Source organism: Gopherus evgoodei, chromosome 2 (genome assembly GCF_007399415.2).
Source record: "Gopherus evgoodei ecotype Sinaloan lineage chromosome 2, rGopEvg1_v1.p, whole genome shotgun sequence".
NCBI lineage: Eukaryota > Metazoa > Chordata > Testudines > Testudinidae > Gopherus > Gopherus evgoodei.
The window spans coordinates 126,556,507-126,577,057 of NC_044323.1; the positions used below are offsets into that span (position 1 = coordinate 126,556,507).

The following is a 20,551-nucleotide window of genomic DNA, read 5'->3' on the forward strand; positions in this document are numbered from 1 at the left end:
TCATTAGATGAAAAATCATTATTTTTTCTATTCTTTTTCTTGTTGATCTTCAATAAAGTATGCCATTTGGTCAAACAAAAAATATACAAATGATTCTTACCTGTGACTAGGCGCCACGAAGACAAAGAAGCTTGTAAATTGTTTTCCATTAATCTAAGTTTTTGAAATAATGAGATGAACATAACATTCATGATCACATGTGGATTTTGTGATACCTGGAAAATATTTTGTGCTACTCAAAATCTGGTTATTAGTGGAGTAACTCTGATATCCAGTCAGTCTGTGAACAAAATTAATCAAAAGTGTGCATTCTTATGCATAGAGAATCCTGTAGTCTAGAAGTCATGACTGATGGAGTCACCAAGACCATGTTCAGTTTTTGGTTCCAGACCTTCTTCCTCGTTCTCTGTTACATCTGATCAGCAAGTGCATCACAATTTTTTTGCTGCCTCTGTAAATAGCTGCTCTGAGCTCTCCAGGCCTCAGACTTTGGGCTGTGAGGGCAGTCTTCCCTCTTTTCCCTGTTCTTCCTCTACTCCCTTACCCTTAATATTAACATGGCACCCATTAAATTGATTAAAAACTGGCTAACTGACAGTTCTCAACATGTAATTGTAAACAGGAAATAATCATTAAGTAGATATGTTTCTAGTGAAATGCCTCAAGGACTGATTCTTGGCCCTATGCTATTTAACACATTATATCAATGACCTGGAGGATAACATAAAATCATCATGGATAAAGTCTGCATATGATACAAAGATCATATGACTTGTAAACAATGAATTCACTGTTTCAGGGTGATTTGAATTGCTTGGTAAACCAGCCTCAAACCCCCCCCCCCCCCCCCCCCCCCCCGCAACCTGAAGCAAATACTCACCAGCAACCAAACATCACTGAAGAAAAACACTAACCCAGGAACCTATCCTTGCAACAAAGCGCGATGACAACTCTGTCCACATATCTATTCAAGTGACATCATCATAGGACCTAATCACATCAGCTACACCATCAGAGGCTCATTCACCTGCACATCTACCAATGTGATATATGCCATCATGTGCCAGCAATGCCCCTCTGCCATGTATATTGGCCAAACCAGACAGTCTACGCAAAAAAATGAATGGACACAGATCTCACATCAGGAATCATAACACTCAAAAACCAGTAGGAGAACAATTTAACCTGTGTGGTCATTCAGTGACAGATCTGTGGGTGGCAATTTTGCAACGAAAAAGCTTCAAAAACAGACTCCAGTGAGAAACTGCTGAGCTGGAATTGATATGCAAACTAGATACAATCAACTTAGGTTTGAATAGGGACTGGAAATGCTGAGCCATTACAAACATTGAATCTATCTCCCCTTGCAAGTATTCTCACACTTCTTATCAAACTGTCTGTACTGGGCTATCTTGATTATCACTTCAAAAGTTTTTTTTCTTACTTAATTGGCCTCTCAGAGTTGGTAAGACAACTCCCATTTTTTCATGCTCTCTGTATGTGTATATATATCTCCTCAATATATGTTCCATTCTATGCATCCGAAGAAGTGGGCTGTAGCCCACGAAAGCTTACGCTCAAATAAATGTATTAGTCTCTAAGGTGCCACAAGTACTCCTCTTCATATTGCTGATATTCTGTGATTCTATGTGTAGAATTATGATTGGGGAACAAGTAGCCATGGTGCTGAAAATCATTCCTATGTCAAATAATACTATCTACTTAGGCAGTGATGACCTTTCAGAAATAATCCAAGACCAGCTAATAGAACAAGTTAAGAAGTGCAAATATTTTGCACTGCAATTTGATGAATCCACAGACATAGTCAACATAGCACAGCTTCATGTTATGTGAGATATGTCAAAGCAGGAACCGTATTTGAAGAATTTTTATTTTGCAAAGAAATCCCAGTCCAAGCAACTGCTGAGGAAATATTCAAGATCCTTGATAAATTCATGGTGGATGAAGGTTTTAACTAGGCTATGTGTGTGAGGCTGTGCAACAATGGAGCAGCAACCACAACTGGAAAGAACAGTGGGGCGGCAGCACAAAAAAGTTATTTTATAAAATCCCTGGTAGTGCTTTATGCTACTTTAGTATGCTGTGCAAAGCTGTGGAGTCTGCCCACACTCAGCTTCTATTTCACAGTGAAGTCAGATGGTTGTCACCTGGAAAGTGTTAAAATGTGTATTTGAATTGAGTGACAGAATCAGAAAAATCTCCTCCTTGGAAGAACTGATCTTGCAGATCCCATGTGTAACATGCCCTTGACAACATTAACATACCTGGTGGACATATTTGACAAAATGAATGCACTGAAACTAACACTTCAAGGTAGGAATACAAATATACTAGTTATGAAAGAGAAAACTGGTGGAACCGGTGAAATAGCTTTGTCATTGGAGTTGCCACATTGAAAAGAGAGTTACTGAGATGCCTACAGGGCAATCCAGCTAATGCAGGTAACAACAGCAGTGAATTTAGCACAGTGCAGGCTTCAGAATAGGATAGCAAGCTGAGCATGCATCCAGTGTCTGTACCTGGCTGTACTCAGACTGAAGCGCATGCTGCACTGACTTCACTGTGATTGTTTCCTGTGTGAGTTTGATTCAACCTAGCTATCCCTAACGAGGCTAGTCCATGCTGTGTAGACGAACCCTTAGACGTGTAACAGACTAGAGCTGTTTGGAGAGATAATAATAATGCGTGAGGTAATATCTTTGATTGAACCAACTTCTGTTGGTGAAAGAGACAAGGTTTTGAGCTTCCACAGAGCTCTTCTTCAGGTTGGAAATTTTCTAACAAAATGCCTGTTTGTCAAACCTCAGATGTGTCACAAAATATCTCCACTGAAAGATTTTCAGTGGATCAAAGGTGGAACTATGATGGAACCCTGCTTGCCAGCTTGCTGGTTGCTAAGGACTCTGGGTTTTCCAGGACATGTGGCTTCAGGGAAGACAGCCATGCTAGGATGTCAAGGCTCCATTAAATGAGCCTGGGTGCCCTGGCTTTGCAACAGGGAGCTGGAAGCCTGGAGGTTTTGGAATGAGCTCCCAGAGTCTGCAGCTCCAGGGCAGAGCTGCCTAGAGGATTCTGGGGGCCTGTGGTCTTCGGTATCGGGAGACCCCCACTTTGGCGGTAATTTGGCGGCAGGGGGCCCTTCCATTCTGGGACCTGCCGCCGAAGTGCCCCGAAGACCTGCGGCGGGAGCCCCCCGCCACTGAATTGCCGCCAAAGCAGGACCCACCGCCGAAGTGCAGCCGGGTCTTCAGCGGTATTTCGGTGGCGGGGGGCCCCCGCCGCCGGTCTTCAGGGCACTTCGGTGGCAGGTCCCAGAACAGAAGGGCCCCCCACCGCCGAATCACTGTCGAAGCACCGCCGAAGAACCGGCTTCACTTTGGCGCCGTATCCCACTTTGGTGGTAATTCGCCGGTGGGGAGTCCTTCCGCCTCAGAGCGGAAGGACCCCCCACCGGCAAAGACCGGGAGCGAAAGAAGCTCCAGGGGCCTGGGCCCTGCAGGAGTTTTCCAGCCCCCCTGGAGCGAGTGAAGGACCCCGCTCTAGGGGCCCCGAAAAACTCTCATGGGGGCCTGGTGCAAATTGCCCCTCTTGCCCCCTCCCCCCCCGGGCAGCCCTGCTCCAGGGCAATGCTGCCATATGGACTACCGTGGGCCAGAGACATACCTCCAGGGCTTCTAGATTCCCAGTAGTTGACCGAAGTGTCAGGAAGTCCTGGGTTCCCAGACAAGAGAAATCTGCATGATAGGGCTGCTCCAGAGCCACAGACTCTGGGAGCCACAGCAGCTTCCAAATGCTAATAGCAGTGATGAAGCCAACGAGAACATTAATTTCAATTAGCAGCTGTCAGGGTTAGGGCTCAGATTTTGTTTCATAAACACCTTGTGTTGGTGTTGCTAAAATGAAAATCTGGGGGGGAGGTATTTCTGGTTCTTGAAAAAGTTTAAATAAAATCAGCATGATTTTGTTCTGATTTGGAACAAAATTAAATTTCATAAAATGAAAAATTTCCTGCAAACTGGAAATCCTGTGTTTTGGCCAGCTCTATGGTAGACCACCGATGCACTGTGTCTGTCATATTATTTATCTTTAACCCTCTTAAAAAGCAGTCATAGTACTCTGAGAAGAATAAAAATATCTGGAGCTTACTGATGCCAAAATAAGAAAACAAGGAACAGTTTTATATACTAAAACAAATTCCCTACAGCAGAAAAATTCACAACATAGCTCAAATTCAGCAAAGAATTCCTCACAATTGGGGCCAAAGTAATTTCTGGCTAGGGTGACCAGATAGCAAAAATGAAAAATCTGGACACTTTTTTCGGAGGCGGGGGGGGGGGTACAGTTGCAAATATAAGACAAAGCCCTTAATATCAGGAGGTCCCAATAATATTGGGACATCTGGTCACCCTATTTCTGGTTCTCACAGTTCTGATATAGCAGTAGATAGGAGAGGTATAGAATGAATGAGAACGGAGGAGGATGAATTATCATAAAGTGATCATAGCATTTCAATAATCAGTGGAGCTCAAAGCTTCCCACAGGTTATAGGCACCAGGTAATGAGGTTATTCAGAGGTTAGTCTCCAGAAACATCAATAACAGTTTTGATTAAGAGAGTTTTTTGGTTCCTATTCATTCCTTTTGTTAAGGAAAATCCTTGCAAAAAAGATATCTCATCAGATTGTATATTGAGTTCTTTAACCAATCAAGTCTCACATTCATAGATCAATGGATTCTAAAGCCACAAGGAACCAATATGATCATCGTCTGATCTCCTGTATCACACAAGCCATAGAAGTTTCCCAAAATTATTTGTACAGCATATCTTTTAGAAAAACATTCAATCTTGATTTAAAAATTGTCAGTGATGGAGTATCCGCTGCAACCTTTGATAAATTGTTCCATTATGTACTTACTCTCGATATTAAAAATGTGTGCCTTATTTCCAGTCTACATTTGTCTAGCTTCAAATTTCAACCAGTGGATCACATTGTATAATTCTCTGCTAGATTTCAGAGACCATTATTAAATATTTGTTCCCTGTGTAGATATTTATAGACCAGGGGTAGGCAATCTATGGCACATGTGCCAAAGGCGGCACGCAAGCTGATTTTCAGTGGCACTCACACTGCCCGGATCCTGGCCACCAGTCTGGGGGGCTCTGCATTTTAATTTAATTTTAAATGAAGCAGTGATTGCACCAATGACAAATACAGAGGTAAAATAACCTCTCTATCTCTACTTGAGATTCCCCTGTTTATGCATCCAAAGTTTGCATTAGCCCTTTTGGCCACAGGGAGTTCATGCAATTTTTTTTCTGAGTCACTGCTTCCCAGAATAGAGTCCCCCATCACGTAACTATGGTCTACATTCTTTGTTCCTAGACGTATTACATTTAGCCATATTAAAAAACATATTGTTTACTTGGGCCTAGCCTATGAAGTGATCCAGATTGCTCTGTATCAGGGTATGTTGACATAGTGCATGGAATTGAGCCTCCCAGCTTGGGTCAACAGACTCAGGCTCATGGGGCTCACACTACCACACTAAAAATATCTCTGCAGGCAGTGTTTTGAAGTTGCATCTTGGGCTGGAGCTTGGGATCTGAAGTCCCTCCCCCTTCTCTATGTTTTAGACCCTGAGCTCTACCCCAAGCTGCAGCATTTACACAACTATTTTTAGTGTGATAGTGCAAGCACGACTCTGTCAATCCAGAGTGGGAGGCTTGCTGCCAAGTGCTGTGTAGATGTATTATCAGTGACCTATCCTCTTCATTATTTATATGGGGGAGCAAAGGCTCCATTTCCCATTCTTTGAGAGGAATGTTTTTTTAAGTCTTTTGCCAGTGCTCAAACAGCTAACATTTTGATTTAATTATCCTGTCTAAAATATTATTGGATTTAGTTTGTTAAATCCTTAGGTTATGGGAGTAACAGGACCAATGTTATGAGGTGAATTGTGATTTACTGAGGTGTGTTACACTGTAGGATGTCTTTTTAGGATGTGTTCTGTCAGCTAAACAAGTCATTTCATTATAAAGATACTGTTTTATATTGCATTAGAAAAGGTACTCTGTTAATGCAATCCCTTTTCCTAAACCTTGAAGAGCCGAAAAAGAGTGGGGTGACGGAATCAGGGGGTTATCTTTGAATGCAGCTCGCTATGCTTTACTTCGGGTTGAACATGGTGCTCCTCACACGAAAAACTGGAGGTAAGAATCCATGAAGTCCCCCTACTTTAAATATAAATACTTTTAGAAGTAGGAATATTGCTGATAATGAACCACTATAGATTTCAGTAATCTTAAAACTAGAGTAGGATTCATAGAGAGATATTATGTTTTTAAAACAACTAAACTAATAGCCAAAGTTGCAGTGTGTAACAGGCCATGCTCTGTTCCCGCCCTCTTATGCCTAGAAATGTATGACTCCAGTGAGTGGCACCTTCACATTATTTTGTTTATATTCCTGCCACCAACCCCCATACAATCTTGTGCAGCCAAATCCGTAGAGTAGTTTCTTGCCTTTCCCTCAGAGCCAGAGAGGAACAGAAATCTCTCTCCCTTGGGATCTCAGAGCATACTGTGCTCAACTAACCGAATTCTTTCTCTCTCACTTCCTTCCTGTATCTTCTTTTATAGCCTCATCTGACAGCTAAGTGGTTCATCACCCTCCCCACCCACCTCGACTGGTCAGCCTATTAGCTGCAGATTCCCCAATCAGTCTTCTCCAGGGGAACTAATTGGTGTTTAAGTGATGACATGGCTGGGTACTTGTTTGCCTCCTGTACTCTGTCACACAGTTATTTATAGTAATTTATTAGTTTATTTTACTTAATAAAGTTTCAACTAAATCCAAGTTGATTATAAGTGGCTCCTCTACACTTATTTAACATCAGGTTTTATTTTTCTTAATGTTAATGGCCATTTCTAAAATCCATATTTTATTATTTTTATTATATGGCACTTCTTGATAATTAGACACTGGAAATGACAAGTGGGATAAAAGCCCTGATTATTTCACATTAATTGGACAGTTTTTAATGTTAGAATATTAACCTTCTGAGTGCAATATTCCTGGGAACTTCGTGATATGTTCTGATGTTGTACTGGTGTAATTGAAGGTAGAATTTGATCTTGCCGTTAGAATTTAATTAACAATTATGCTGATATTGAAGAAGGAAGTAGAACACTATATTCTCTCATAGCTATTTTGGATTTGTAGCACTGACAAACATCAGAAAAATAATTTTGTCAATTAAGTAAGCAGTTTTCACTCTGAAACAAGAAGATTGCTGAATAATTAACAATCTGCCATTTTTGAGAATAAAGCTACAACAGAAGGTCAGCAGAGAGTGCTATATATCTCTGTAGATATTCTACATTATCAGTTCTCTGACAACGTATGATGACCAAAATTTGTCTGGGCTTCTTTGCTTGATACTTTATCTTGTTTGCAGTTGAACACTAGATCATCTGGTTATTAATGAATCTGCTATAATTTTAATTTTCCAGTTGTCTTTCTGACACTCTTTTTTAAAATACTGCAGACCTCAAGTCTTGGTTTTGTTGAATTTGGACTCGGAACAGATGGTTAAACACCCTAGATTGCTTTCTTTCACCTCTCAGTTGAAGGCTGGTAAAGGACTGACTATTGTGGGCTCTGTACTACAGGGAATCTACTTGGACAAATACATAGAAGCTCAAAAAGCTGAAGAGGTATGCAAAAAACAACTTGCAAATACTTACAGGTTCTGTTTAGAATCAAGTTTCAATGAAGTGGTGCCAGGATTTTCTGAAGAATTAACATTTTGCATCAATATGGGCTACTGTAAAGTATTTTAAGTTTTGACTCAAAATATTTAGTACTTTTATATACTAAAATGAGCTTAGTGATTGGCATCAAGTTATGAAAATGATTTATAAAATTTGAAGGATATTGTTATATCTAGATATTATTCTGCTAGTTTTCTTAGGATAAATCCAAAGTAGGATCAGGAGGGCTCAGCATTGTCCCATATGGAGTAGTAAAACACATTCACATAGTGGTTCATATATAGTGGTTGACCCTAAAAAGTGTATATATTTACAGTGGTCACCTTTGAAAACTGGATAATGTTATTGCAGTAGTGCCTCTGCTTTAGCATAGGGAATGCCTAGAGAATTCCATGCTAATGTTTAATTAAAAAAGCAATTTAAAAGATTTTGAAGATGGTTTCATGAGCTTGTCAGACCACAGGTGTGCACCAGGTAGGATGTAAATTGTAGTGCGCATCAACCAGTGTCTCACTAACTGGCTGTGATGACACTACTGGTGCCTATTGCACACTGATGTCGTCCTGTTTTATACAGTTCTACATGAGTGCACAGAAGGGAACTTCTAGAATGCACCTGCAGGTCTATGCAGCCATTAGCGAGAGACATGCTGGTGCATGCCAAACTATACACCCTAGCTGGTGAACACTAACTTACTGTGCAGACAAGCCCTGTATCTTAGTGTGATACTAACCTTATCACAATGACTACTTTCCTATTCCTGCATGAAGTATCGTGGTGAGCTGCTATCACACTGTTTAGCATCAACCACTATAGGAGAGTTGTAAGTCAGATTACCTTTTACTATAACATTCAAATATTGCTCTAGGAAAATATGTATGCATTGTATTTGGCCATGGAACAAGCCTAATATTTTACTTGGGTAAAATATACAGTGGATATCAAACTCTTTATATAACAGTTTTTAAAATGCTGTTTTACAAAATGAAGAAATCTGACAAATCTGGTAGACCTTTGAAGTGACTGGGTCTTCATTCCATAGCTCATTATAATCTTCCTCATGTAATAGGAAGTGATATTGTCATTCTGGTTGTGAAACCTAAGGAAATAGAAGAATATAAGTTGGCTGTGAACAGATTCATCAAGCAGGGGCACCGGAACAGGGAGGTCCGGGGGCCATGGCCCTGGCACTTTTCACCACGAGACCCCACCCCTTTCCCGTCTTCTTCTCCCCCAAGCTCCTGCCCCCCTGCCAGACCAGTAGGTGGTGGAGCCGAGCTGGGGAGCCTGAGCAGTTGTGGTCTGCATTAGCTCTCCACAGCTGACTGCATGGCTCTTACTCTAACCCAGCTCCAGCCGAGGCGTGGGGCCTTGGAGCTGCAGCCTGGCCATAGTAAGAAGCACACAGGCAGTTGTGGGGAGCTGGAGTGAACCATCCATCTGCCAGCAGTGCAAGGGGGCCGAGAGCAGCCTCCACCCAAAGCAGGTGGAATACTCACACTGGCTCCCCACAGCTGCCTGTGTGGCTCTTACTATGGCCGGGCTGCAGCTCCAGACCCCACCCCTTGGCCGGAGCCAGGCCAGGGTAAGAGCTGCACAGGCAGCTGAGGGGAGCCTGGGTCCCTCTGCCTGCCCTGGGCAAGGGGTCCAGGGGGCAGGGACATGGACAGGGGGCTGTTTTCGAACGACCCCAACCCCAAGAGGGGCGGGGCAAGACTCCCTAGCCCCGCTTTGGCTTCCGGCTTGGCCAGGGGTGGGGCCTCCTGGGGAAGAGGAGGGGCATTGGGGAAGGGGCAGGGCCTCAGGGAAAGAGCAGGAGCAAGCCTCGGAGGGGCAGGAGACCCTGGCCCTGCCACTTTTGGGAAGGCTCTGCCACCCCTGCCATCAAGGGAATTAAAGCACAATACAGCAGGGATATTCAAACCCTGAGGTACAACTTCTCCCATTACCATTGATTCTGAAAGAAGCAGTGATTTTTCAGGGAGAGATATTATACAGGTAGCAGCCCGTTTCTGATTGACTGCTATATGCCAGGTTGAGGCACCACCATGGGCTGCTGTCCATCACTGTAGCTTACACTCCCACTGAGGAAACTACAGATGTTAATGAATATGAGTTCTATCAGTAACTAGCAGCAGTGACACAATCCAGTCTGTCACATGACAAACTTATTATACTCAGAGATATGAAAATCTCACCAAATTGCCGCAGAAATGTCTTCAAAATTATTCTTGGCCATTTTGCTCTGCAACTATAAACGATAACTCTAGAATATTACTCTCCTTTTGCTCTTCTCACAATATTATCATCACCAGCAGTTGGTTCAGGCACTTTGGGATCGTGGCTGTCTAACAATGGCTGGATGAGGAAGAAGCTGGACCATATCTTGGTCTGGAATCATAGTATAATAAGGGCATACAGAGGTGCAGAAGCCCTGGTATATACTGACCATCATCTCCTTGTTGCTAAAATGGCAATTACTCCCTGATTTCAACATAAGAGCATGCCTGTTATGAAACATAAGGCACAATGCCTTTGATAGGATAACGAGCCTTGTGGATAAGGGAGAAGCGGTGGATGTGATATACCTAGACTTTAGTAAGGCATTTGATACAGTCTCGCATGATATTCTTATAGATAAGCTAGGAAAGTACAATTTAGATGGGGCTACTATAAGGTGGGTGCATGACTGGCTGGATAACCGTACTCAGAGAGTAGTTGTTAATGGCTCCCAATCCTGCTGAAAAGGTATAACAAGTGGGGTTCCGCAGGGTTCTGTTTTGGGACCGGTTCTGTTCAATATCTTCATCAACGATTTAGATGTTGGCATAGAAAGTACGCTTATTAAGTTTGCGAACGATACCAAACTGGGAGGGATTGCAACTGCTCTGGAGGACAGGGTCAAAATTCAAAATGATCTGGACAAGTTGGAGAAATGGTCTGAGGTAAACAGGATGAAGTTCAATAAAGATAAATGCAAAGTGCTCCACTTAGGAAGGAACAATCAGTTTCACACATACAGAATGGGAAGAGACTGTCTAGGAAGGAGTATGGCAGAAAGAGATCTAGGGGTCATAGTGGACCACAAGCTTAATATGAGTCAACAGTGTGATACTGTTGCAAAAAAAGCAAATGTGATTCTGGGATGCATTAACAGGTGTGTTGTAAACAAGACACGAGAAGTCATTCTTCCGCTTTACTCTGCGCTGGTTAGGCCTCAACTGGAGTATTGTGTCCAGTTCTGGGCACCGCATTTCAAGAAAGATGTGGAGAAATTGGAGAGGGTCCAGAGAAGAGCAACAAGAATGATTAAAGGTCTTGAGAACATGACCTATGAAGGAAGGCTGAAGGAATTGGGTTTGTTTAGTTTGGAAAAGAGAAGACTGAGAGGGGACATGATAGCAGTTTTCAGGTATCTAAAATGGTGTCATCAGGAGGAGGGAGAAAACTTGTTCACCTTAGCCTCCAATGATAGAACAAGAAGCAATGGGCTTAAACTGCAGCAAGGGAGATTTAGGTTGGACAATAGGAAAAAGTTCCTAACTGTTAGGGTAGTTAAACACTGGAATAGATTGCCTAGGGAAGTTGTGGAATCTCCGTCTCTGGAGATATTTAAGAGTAGGTTAGATAAATGTCTATTAGGGATGGTCTAGACAGTATTTGGTCCTGCCATGAGGGCAGGGGACTGGACTCGATGACCTCTCGAGGTCCCTTCCAGTCCTAGAGTCTATGAGTCTATGAGTCTATAATGCATCTGTGAAAACTCAGCGCTTGCTAACAAGTACTCTGTCACAGTGAAAAATAAATTCTATGCATTTGGCACTCTCCTGGATGACACAGGCCATAAGCACAGTCATCCAAGAAGCTGTAAATGCCATCCCCCAATCAAAATGTTACAAGCAATACTCGGCTGTCCAATGAGACATTTCAAATTTTGCAAAAGAAATCTGAGGCCAGACATAGGCATGATGACACTGAATGTAAACATTTGCAAGATAATTTACAAGTGAAAGCAAAAGTGGATTGTGAAGCTTATTTTGAGAACTTGGCAGAAGAGGGAATAAGAGCTAATACATTACAATCTGCGTTCAGAGCTATTCAGCCATTTTGATCCAAAACTGGGCTTAGTGCAGGTCTGTGCTGGTAAAAAGGTGGATGGTTTAGACGTAACAAATCCTTGTTGGCAGAGGGCTAGACTAGATGACCCTTGAAGTCCTTTCTAACCCTATGATTCTGTGGTATAACATTCTTAACCCAAGAAGAACTGCAGGGACAGAAAGAATATTCTGAGTCTGCACTTTACCATCCCAAAGAGACTTCATGTCCAGGTCTGGATGGTTTAGCAGTAGATATAAGCCCTAACCCCCAAAAACTGTGTAGATGCACCTACATTGGAAGAGGTTCTCTCTGTCATAAAGAAACTGTGAAGTGGGCATGCTGCCAGACCTATAACACCTGAATTTCTCAGGCACGTTGTAGAGCCCATAATTGTAGCATTACACCAACTTTTTTAGGCCTAGGGCTACTAGGAAAGGTACCAGCAGATGGAAGATAGGGATCATTATCCTGCTCTATAAAGGGAACGGCCTACACATGGAGTGTAGTAGTTATAGCCCAATAACTTTGCTCTCTGTTCCTGAATGAGTCTTCACACATGTCCTATTCACCCGGCTCCAGACTCTCCTTGTGAAACTTCATTTCCCAGAAAAATTGTGTTTCACTGCTGGGTGATGTACAATGGATATAGTTGCTCTCCTTTTATCTGAGATCCATCTTGAATTTAACTGGCCTTTCACAGCAGCATACATAGACCTAAAAGTAGCCTTCAGTTCTGGCAATAAAGGTTCCTTATAGAAGGCCCTACAAGACAACAGCATTCTCCTGAGACTATTTCAAGATATACAGAATGTCTCAGGCGTAGTTGCAGAGTAGGACCCATAGGTTTGAAAGGTTTCACACCAGATCCAAGGTGAAGCAGGTATGTGTCCTGATCAATCCAGTCCTGTTTTGTCACACAGGAGATTGTCTCCTTGTATATATTTCAGAAAAATATCAGCATAACTGTTGATTAAACTTCTTTTACTGACCTGGATTATGTGGCTCATGTAGTCCTATTCGGTAAGGAAACAAATGATCTCAAAGATGCACTAGAGAGCTTCCAAAATGAGGCAGCTGCCGTTGAGCTAATGGTTTCTTGGATAGAAACAAAAAATCCAGAATGTTGGCTCAAAAGTTGCGATACAAGACATCTGTACTTCCAGACAAACCATAAAAGTAATGGATGACTTTATCTCTCTAGGCAGTAAACTGTCATCAAACAGGTGCAGCCAGCCAGACATCCTAAGGAGAATTGGTTTAGCAGCCTCAGTTATGAAAGACCTGATTATGGTCTGGAACTGATAGGAGGTGAAACTATGTACAAAAGTATGGATTTTTCAAACCTGCATACTTCTGATCCTTTTATACGGGATCTGAAATGTGGACATTGCTTAAACAAGACATCAGGAGGCTGGAGTCATTTCATATACATTATCAACAGTGACTACTGGTAAAGAGGGATTGACTTTATTAGTAACAGAGATGGATTGTTGAGAATCACCTCGAGAGGATTGAAGTAATCACTGGTCACTGCTGGATGGCCCTTTTTGGTCATATTGCCTGCATCAGCTGCAGAGTCCACATACACTGAGCACTGAAATCAGACTTGAAGTCAGAAGGGGTTACTGCCTGGTCAACAGACTGGTGGTGGTCATGCCATCTCCACAATTAACCTGGCAGCACCAGATCAGTAATAATCTAGTGGTGCTCTTAGATACCTGGAATAAAGCTGTACAGTGTGATTATGGACGTTTGGCACTACAGACTTCCACTGTGTAAGCATGTTGTTGTTATTATATACATTTCTTAGAATCACTGCATGGTTTTCCATCCACATATTCTTAAAACAGTATAGAATCAACATCCTCTCTTGTGCAGATGGAGTTTTTGGTAGATGGGTATCATTCAACATAGTGTTCCAGTAACCATGAGGTCCTTGTTCACTTTTAAGTCATTAAATTGAACCCCCTTCCCTCCTTTAAAATGATTTACAATTTTCTACACTATGAAGATCACCTATCATGAAGGGGATGCAGAAAGGAAAATTCTGTCTAACCTGCAAATTTTCCAGAAAATTCCATGTCCATCTACCCCTTCCTTGGAGGACTGCATTATGTCCAGAGTTTTTCTAATTATTAGCTTGTTAACACATTCTTCCATTTCAAATTATTTATCCAAAATGTCATACTATTTCATTAGAGAGACAAAGTGGGTATGGTACTATATTTTATTGGGCCAACTTCTGTGTGAAAGAGACAAGCTTTCAAGCTTACATAGAGCTGTTTTTCAGGTCTGGAAAAAGTACTGAGTATCACTGCTAAATACAAGGTAGAACAGAATGTCAAAGAGCTCTGTGTAAGCTCAAAAGCTTGTCTCTTTCACCAAGAGAATTTGGTCCAATAAAAGATATTAATTCACCCACCTTGCCTTACTGTTGTCCTCAGACCAACATGACTACAGTAACACTATAAATAAAATGTCATATCAGAGCTCAGCTGCAAATGGTTTGAACTGAATAGCACTTTTTCACTTTTATGTAGTTTATAGCTTGGGAAATTATCTTTTTGGATTTTTCTTGCTGAGAGGTGGTCCTAAATCCAGACTCACAGCAAAGATCTGTGCTGCCTCCAGTTGTTATAGAGACAGGGAAAATTCCACTGTGAAGAGGGTTTGATATGAAGTGTTCTGAAAAGAACGTTTTTACAGATCATAGAATCATAGAAGATTAGGGTTGGAAGAGACCTCATGAGGCCATCTAGTCCAGTCCCCTTCTCAAAGCAGGACCAACCCCAACTGAATCATCCCAGCCAGGGCTTTGTCAAGCTGGGCCTTAGAGGTTTTTAAGAATGGAGATTCCATCACCTCCCTAGGTAACCCATTCCAGTGCTTTACCACCCTCCTAGTGAAATAGTTTTTCCTAATATCCAAACTAGACCTCCCCCACTGCATCTTGAGACCATTGCTCCTTGTTCTGTCATCTGCCACCATTGAGAACAACCTAGCTCTATCCTCTTTGGAACCCCTTCAGGTATCAAAACCCCCCTCACTCCTCTCTTCTGCAGACTAAATAAGCCCAGTTCCCTCAGCCTCTCTTCATAAGTCATGTGCCTCAGCCCCCTGATAATTTTTGTTGCCCTTGGCTGGACTTTCTCCAATTAGTTCACATCCTTTCTGTAGTGGGGGGCCCAAAACTGGATGCAATACTCCGGATGTGGCCTTACCAATGCTGAATCGAGGGGAATAATCACTTCCCTTGATCTGCTGGCAATGCTCCTACTAAGACCGCCCAATATGCGGTTGGCTTTCTTGGCAACAAGAGCACACTTCGGACTCATATCCAGCTTCTCATCCACTGTAATCCCCAGGTCCTTTTCTGAAGAATTGCTGCTTAGCCAGTCGGTCCCCAGCCCATAGCAGAGCATGGGATTCTTCCGTCCTAAATGCAGGTCTCTGCACTTGTCCTTGTCGAACCTCATCAGGTTCTTTTGGCCCAATCCTCCAATTTGTCTAATCACTCTGGACCCTATCCCTACCCTCCACCATATCTACTTCTCCCCCCAACTTAGTGTCATCTGCGAACTTGCTGAGGGTGCAATCCATCCCACATCCAGATCATTCATGAAGATGTTAAACAAAACCAGTCCCAGGACCGATCCCTGGGGTACTCCTCTTGATACCAGCTGCCACCTAGACATAAAACCATTGATCACTACCCACTGAGCCCTTCAATATAGCCAGCTTTCTATCCACCTTATAGTTCATTCATCCAATTCATGCTTCTTTAACTTGCTGGCAAGAACACTGTGGGAGACCGTATCAAAAGTCAAGGTATATCATATCCACCACATTCCCCATATCCACAGGGCCAGTTATCTCATCATAGAAGGCAATCAGGTTGGTCAGGCATGACTTGCCCTCAATGAATCCATGTTAACTGTTCCTGATCACCTTCCTCTCCCCCAAGTGCTTCAAAATGGATTCCTTGAGGACTTGCTCTGTGATTTTTCTGGGGATTGAGGTGAGGTTGACTGGTCTGTAGTTCCCTGGATTTTCCTTCTTACCTTTTTAAAGATGAGCACTATATTTGCCTTTTTCAGTTGTCCAGGACCTCCCCCAATTGCCATGAATTTTCTGCAATCAGATCAGCCAACTCCCTCAGCACCCTTAGATGTATTGCATCTGGCCCCATGGACTTGTGTGTGTCCAGCTTTCCTAAATAGTCCTTAACCTGTTCTTTCACCACTGAGGGCTGCTCACCCGACACTTTGCTGCCCAGTGCAGCAATCTGGGAGCTCCTTGTCTGTGAAGACCAAGGCAAAAAAAAGCATTAAGTGCTTTAGCTTTTTCCACATCATCTGTCACTAGGTTGCCTCTGCCATTCAGTAAGGGCCCGACACTTTCCCCCTTCTTCTTGTTTCTAACATACCTGTAGAAACCCTTCTTGTTATTCTTCACATCCCTTGCTAGCTGCAACTCCAGTTATGCTTTGGCCTTCCTGATTACACTTCTGCATGTTCAAGCAATATTTTTATACTCCTCCCTAGTCATCTGTCAAAGTTTCCACTTCTTTTAAGCTTAAGATTTATCTGTTTACCCAAGCTGGTCGCCTGCCACATTTGCTATTCATTCTGCACTTTGGGATGGTTTGTTCCTGTTCTCTCAATAAGACTTCTTCAAAATACAGTCAGATTGCCTGGACTCCTTTCCCCCTCATATTAGCCTCCCAGGGGATCCTGCCCATCAGTTCCCTGAGGGAGTCAAAGTCTGCTTTTCCGAAGTCCAGAGTCCGTATTCTTCTGCTCTCCTTTCTTCCTTTTGTCAGTATCCTGAACTTGACCATCTCTGGGTCACTGCTGCCCAGGTTGCCACCCACTTCTACTTCCCCTACCAATTCTTCCTTGTGTGTGAGATCCTTCTGCTTACTCGGTTGAAGTTTCCTTATGATTTTCATTTGTAGCTTCATGTAGAGTCCTATTTGTAGGTCCATTTTAACATATTAGTAATCTAATTGAATAATGAAAGCATGAATAATTGCCACGAGGTCACCATATGAAAGAAAAGGTTGCAGCCTTCTTGCCAGGTACAAGCAGAAAAAGCACTCTTGGTAGTGGATGCCAGCTGGACTTCCATGAGCAACCAAGGATTTTATGTGATTCCCTGATTATAAAATTGAATAAACAGCAGGTACTCTGTCCTTTAACTGATATACTGTAATTGATCTCTACCAGTTCTTCCAGTTGGGAATGTTAGCGTTATGAACACCTTGGGAATGCAGGTTGTTCATAACTCTGAAATCTTCCTAACTCTGAACAAAATGTTGTGGTTGTTCTTTCGAAAGTTTACAACTGAACATTGAATTAATACAGCTTTGAAGCAGAAGAAAAATGCTGCTTTTAGCCATCTTAATTCAAATGAAACAAGTACAGAAACAGTTTCCTTACCTTGTCAAATCTTTTTTTAACACTTTCCCTTTATTTTTAGTTGTTTACATTTAACACTGTACTGTACTGTATTCAGTTTACACCTCTACCTCGCTATAACGCTGTCCTCGAGAGCCAAAAATTCTTACCGTGTTATAGGTGAAAATGCGTTATATCGAACTTGTTTTGATCCACTGGAGCATGCAGCCCTGGCCACCATACCCCCTGGAGCACCGCTTTACCAAGTTATATCCGAATTTGTGTTATATTGGGTCGCGTTGTATTGGGGTAGAGGTGTATTTATTTACTTTTTGTTTCTGCTGCTGCCTGATTGCATACTTCCAGCTCCAAATAGTGTATGGTTGACTGGTCAGGTAGTAACTAAGGTTCTACTGTATTTCAATTTTATCCAAGTTGAGTTTGTTAGCTAATTCTCATCCTGGTCCCAGTTTTGGCTAGAATTATTATTAAATTATTCAACTTCAATGGCTGGGTCCAATGAATTTGAGGCATAGAGCTGTGGGTGTGTTTTACATCCTAGAGCAAGGATGAGCAAACTATGCCCCGTGGGCTGGATCTGGCCCGCGAGCTGTTTTAAGCTGGCCCACAAGTCACACCACACAGTTCGGCCCTACTCTGGTGCTCCAGCGGGGGCACTGGGTTGGGGTCGCACCATGAGGTATGGTCCTGATCCGGCGCTCCAGCTGGAGCACTGGGGCGGGGCTGCACCACGCTGCTCCTGGAAGCTGCGGCAGGGGCCCACTCTGGCTCCTACACACTCCAGTGGGAGCTGGAGGAGCGGTGCCTGTGGATGGGGCAGCATGCAGAGCTGCCTGGCCATGCCTATGCATAGGACCCGGAGAAGGGACATGCCACTGTTTCTGGGAGCCACTTGAGGTAAGCACCACTTGAAGCCTGCACCTGCTAAGCCTTTTCCCACACCTCAACCCCCTGCCCCAGCCCTGGGCCCCCTCCCACTCTCCAACCCCCTTGATCCCAGCCCAGAACACCCTCCTGCACCCCAAACTCCTCATCCCCAGCCACACCCCAGAGCCCGCACCCTTTCCCACACCCCAAACCCAATTTTGTGAGCATTCATAGTCCACCATACAATTTCTAGTCCCCGATGTGGTTCTTGGGCCAAAAAGTTTGCCCGCCCTGTCCTAGAGTATCACAATTCACTCATAAGGGCCTCATGTACATATTGAACAAGAGAGATGACAGAATAAAAAAAAACACCATGGAACAGTGCACGGGGGAGTTGTTGGAGCAGATGAGCAATTGTTCAATACTGCTTTATCTGGTGGAAACAGAAACAAAGCCACTGAACCTTCCATGGTTCCAGGGCAATAATAATTAATGGCAAATGGTATCAAAGACAATATACCTCCTTCAGTGTGATTCCTCCTTTAACTTTTTCCCTCTGAATAAAAATCAAAGTTAAAGGCTGAAGGGACCAACTGTCAATTGAGATTAGATGGGGCTCAGAAGTGCTCTGGCCATACCCCTTTTCATTGCAGGCATGCCCAGTATGCTGGGGCTGGTCCTATAGAAGCCAATAATGTTTACTTGCCAGCTGAAAGCTCCCCAACACTGGAAGTTCTTTGAAGCTGCAACCAATTGTTAACTTAGCTTTTGCCACACTAGCACTTTTTTTTGGCAAAACTTTTGTCAGTCAGGGGTGTGAAAAAACCACCTCCCTGATCAACATAAGTTTAACTGACAAAAACGCCAGTGTGGACAGCATCTCGCACTGACATAGCTAATGCTGCTTCTTGGGTGTGATTTGATTATGCTGGCAGGAGAGCTCTCTCGCTGGGATAGGGCAGCTACACAGGAGACCTTACAGAGGCACAGCTGCCTGTCAGATCTGTAGTGTAGACATAGCCTTAGCAATTTATTTTGAATGAGCACGACAGTCTGAATATTTATAAAACATATTCTATTTATAGATTCAAATAGGTATTGGCACATTCTTCAGCTAAATACAGGTACTTCCTTCTGTTCACTTTTAGATGAACTGACCTGATTAATTTGTGTCTCAGTAATAAGGAGTAAATCTAATTTTCAGATAAAGGAGGTGATAATTATCTCAGTAATTGGATTTCTTTTTGTGTAGGCTTACGGGTTTCATTATTCTTTGTCCCCTCTCATTTTTTCTTAATCTAATTTTATAATTTTGTTTTGTGATTTGGTAGCTGAACCTGAATTTTCATGGAAGAAGTACAAAGAGCTTATCTTCAAAATTAATTGTAACAAGGGGCTGGTTAAGATTTTTTGGATTTTTTTTTAACTGAGATTACTTGGGGGTCTATAATAGAATGACAATGGAATAATGTCATTCAAAAATAAATTCAGTTACTGAGCTTACTGCCATATTTCAGAAACTCTAGGGGTTCATAAATCTTATTAAATGAAGGCTTCCACCCAGAAAAACAGATGAATTTCTTTTAAAATATCTTAATAAGAGCTATATGAAACTGAATTGATTTATCAATATGAAGACTGTAGTTTTAATGAATTGTTTCAATGTAATGCATTTTATTTTTTTTTATCTTTAAAAGAAAATATGATCCAGAACAGTGTTTCTCAACCTGGTAGGTTAGCACCTCTGTAAAGAGCACAGGGTAGAAGAGAGGAACACTACCCTGGTCATTATCCACAATGTGATAATGTTAAACTACTAGAATTGTACAAAAATTAAGTATTGATATGTCTTCTGATTTTTTTATTGTAACCAATAAATACTGATAAAATACCCCTGATATAGATAGATAAAATATGAAATCTGTACATGTCCAATAAACACTGAAAAAGGTCCAGAAATGGTTAATTATATCTATTGATGTACAGCTTGTCTACAGAGCAGTAGTATACAGGAGTGTGATTATTAAAGTACATTAATGTATTGGCATTAATTCGTCTGTGTAGACTGTGCTTTTGCACAGAAGGGAATATTACAAAGAAATTATTAATTACATTAATAGATACTGTATACTGTAATATTATACTGTGTATAATATACATTATTCATTACAATATATACAAAGAGATAGCCCTAACCCCCCGATTTTTGACATCTATATAAAATTCAAAAATTGCTAAAAATAACTCTCCCCAAAACAGGATGAATAAACCCAGAAAAACAGAAGCTTTAAGTATGGCATAGCACATAGCATTGGTCTGATTATTTACTTACAATAAAACAGCTCAAAGTTTTCTTTTAAAAAGTCATTGCT

The 20,551-nt window shown here is 42.2% G+C and overlaps 1 protein-coding gene across 4 annotated transcripts in view; it reads left to right on the top strand.

Moving 5' to 3' along the window:
• Positions 1-20,551, top strand: part of SLC12A7 (solute carrier family 12 member 7) — a 283,500-nt gene that overhangs the window by 215,402 nt on the left and 47,547 nt on the right. For all 4 annotated transcript variants that reach the window (XM_030551652.1, XM_030551653.1, XM_030551655.1 and 1 more), the window contains exons 16-17: positions 6,127-6,231; positions 7,569-7,737. In XM_030551652.1, the coding sequence (XP_030407512.1) occupies positions 6,127-6,231; positions 7,569-7,737 (274 nt within the window). The remainder of the gene's footprint in view (positions 1-6,126; positions 6,232-7,568; positions 7,738-20,551) is intronic.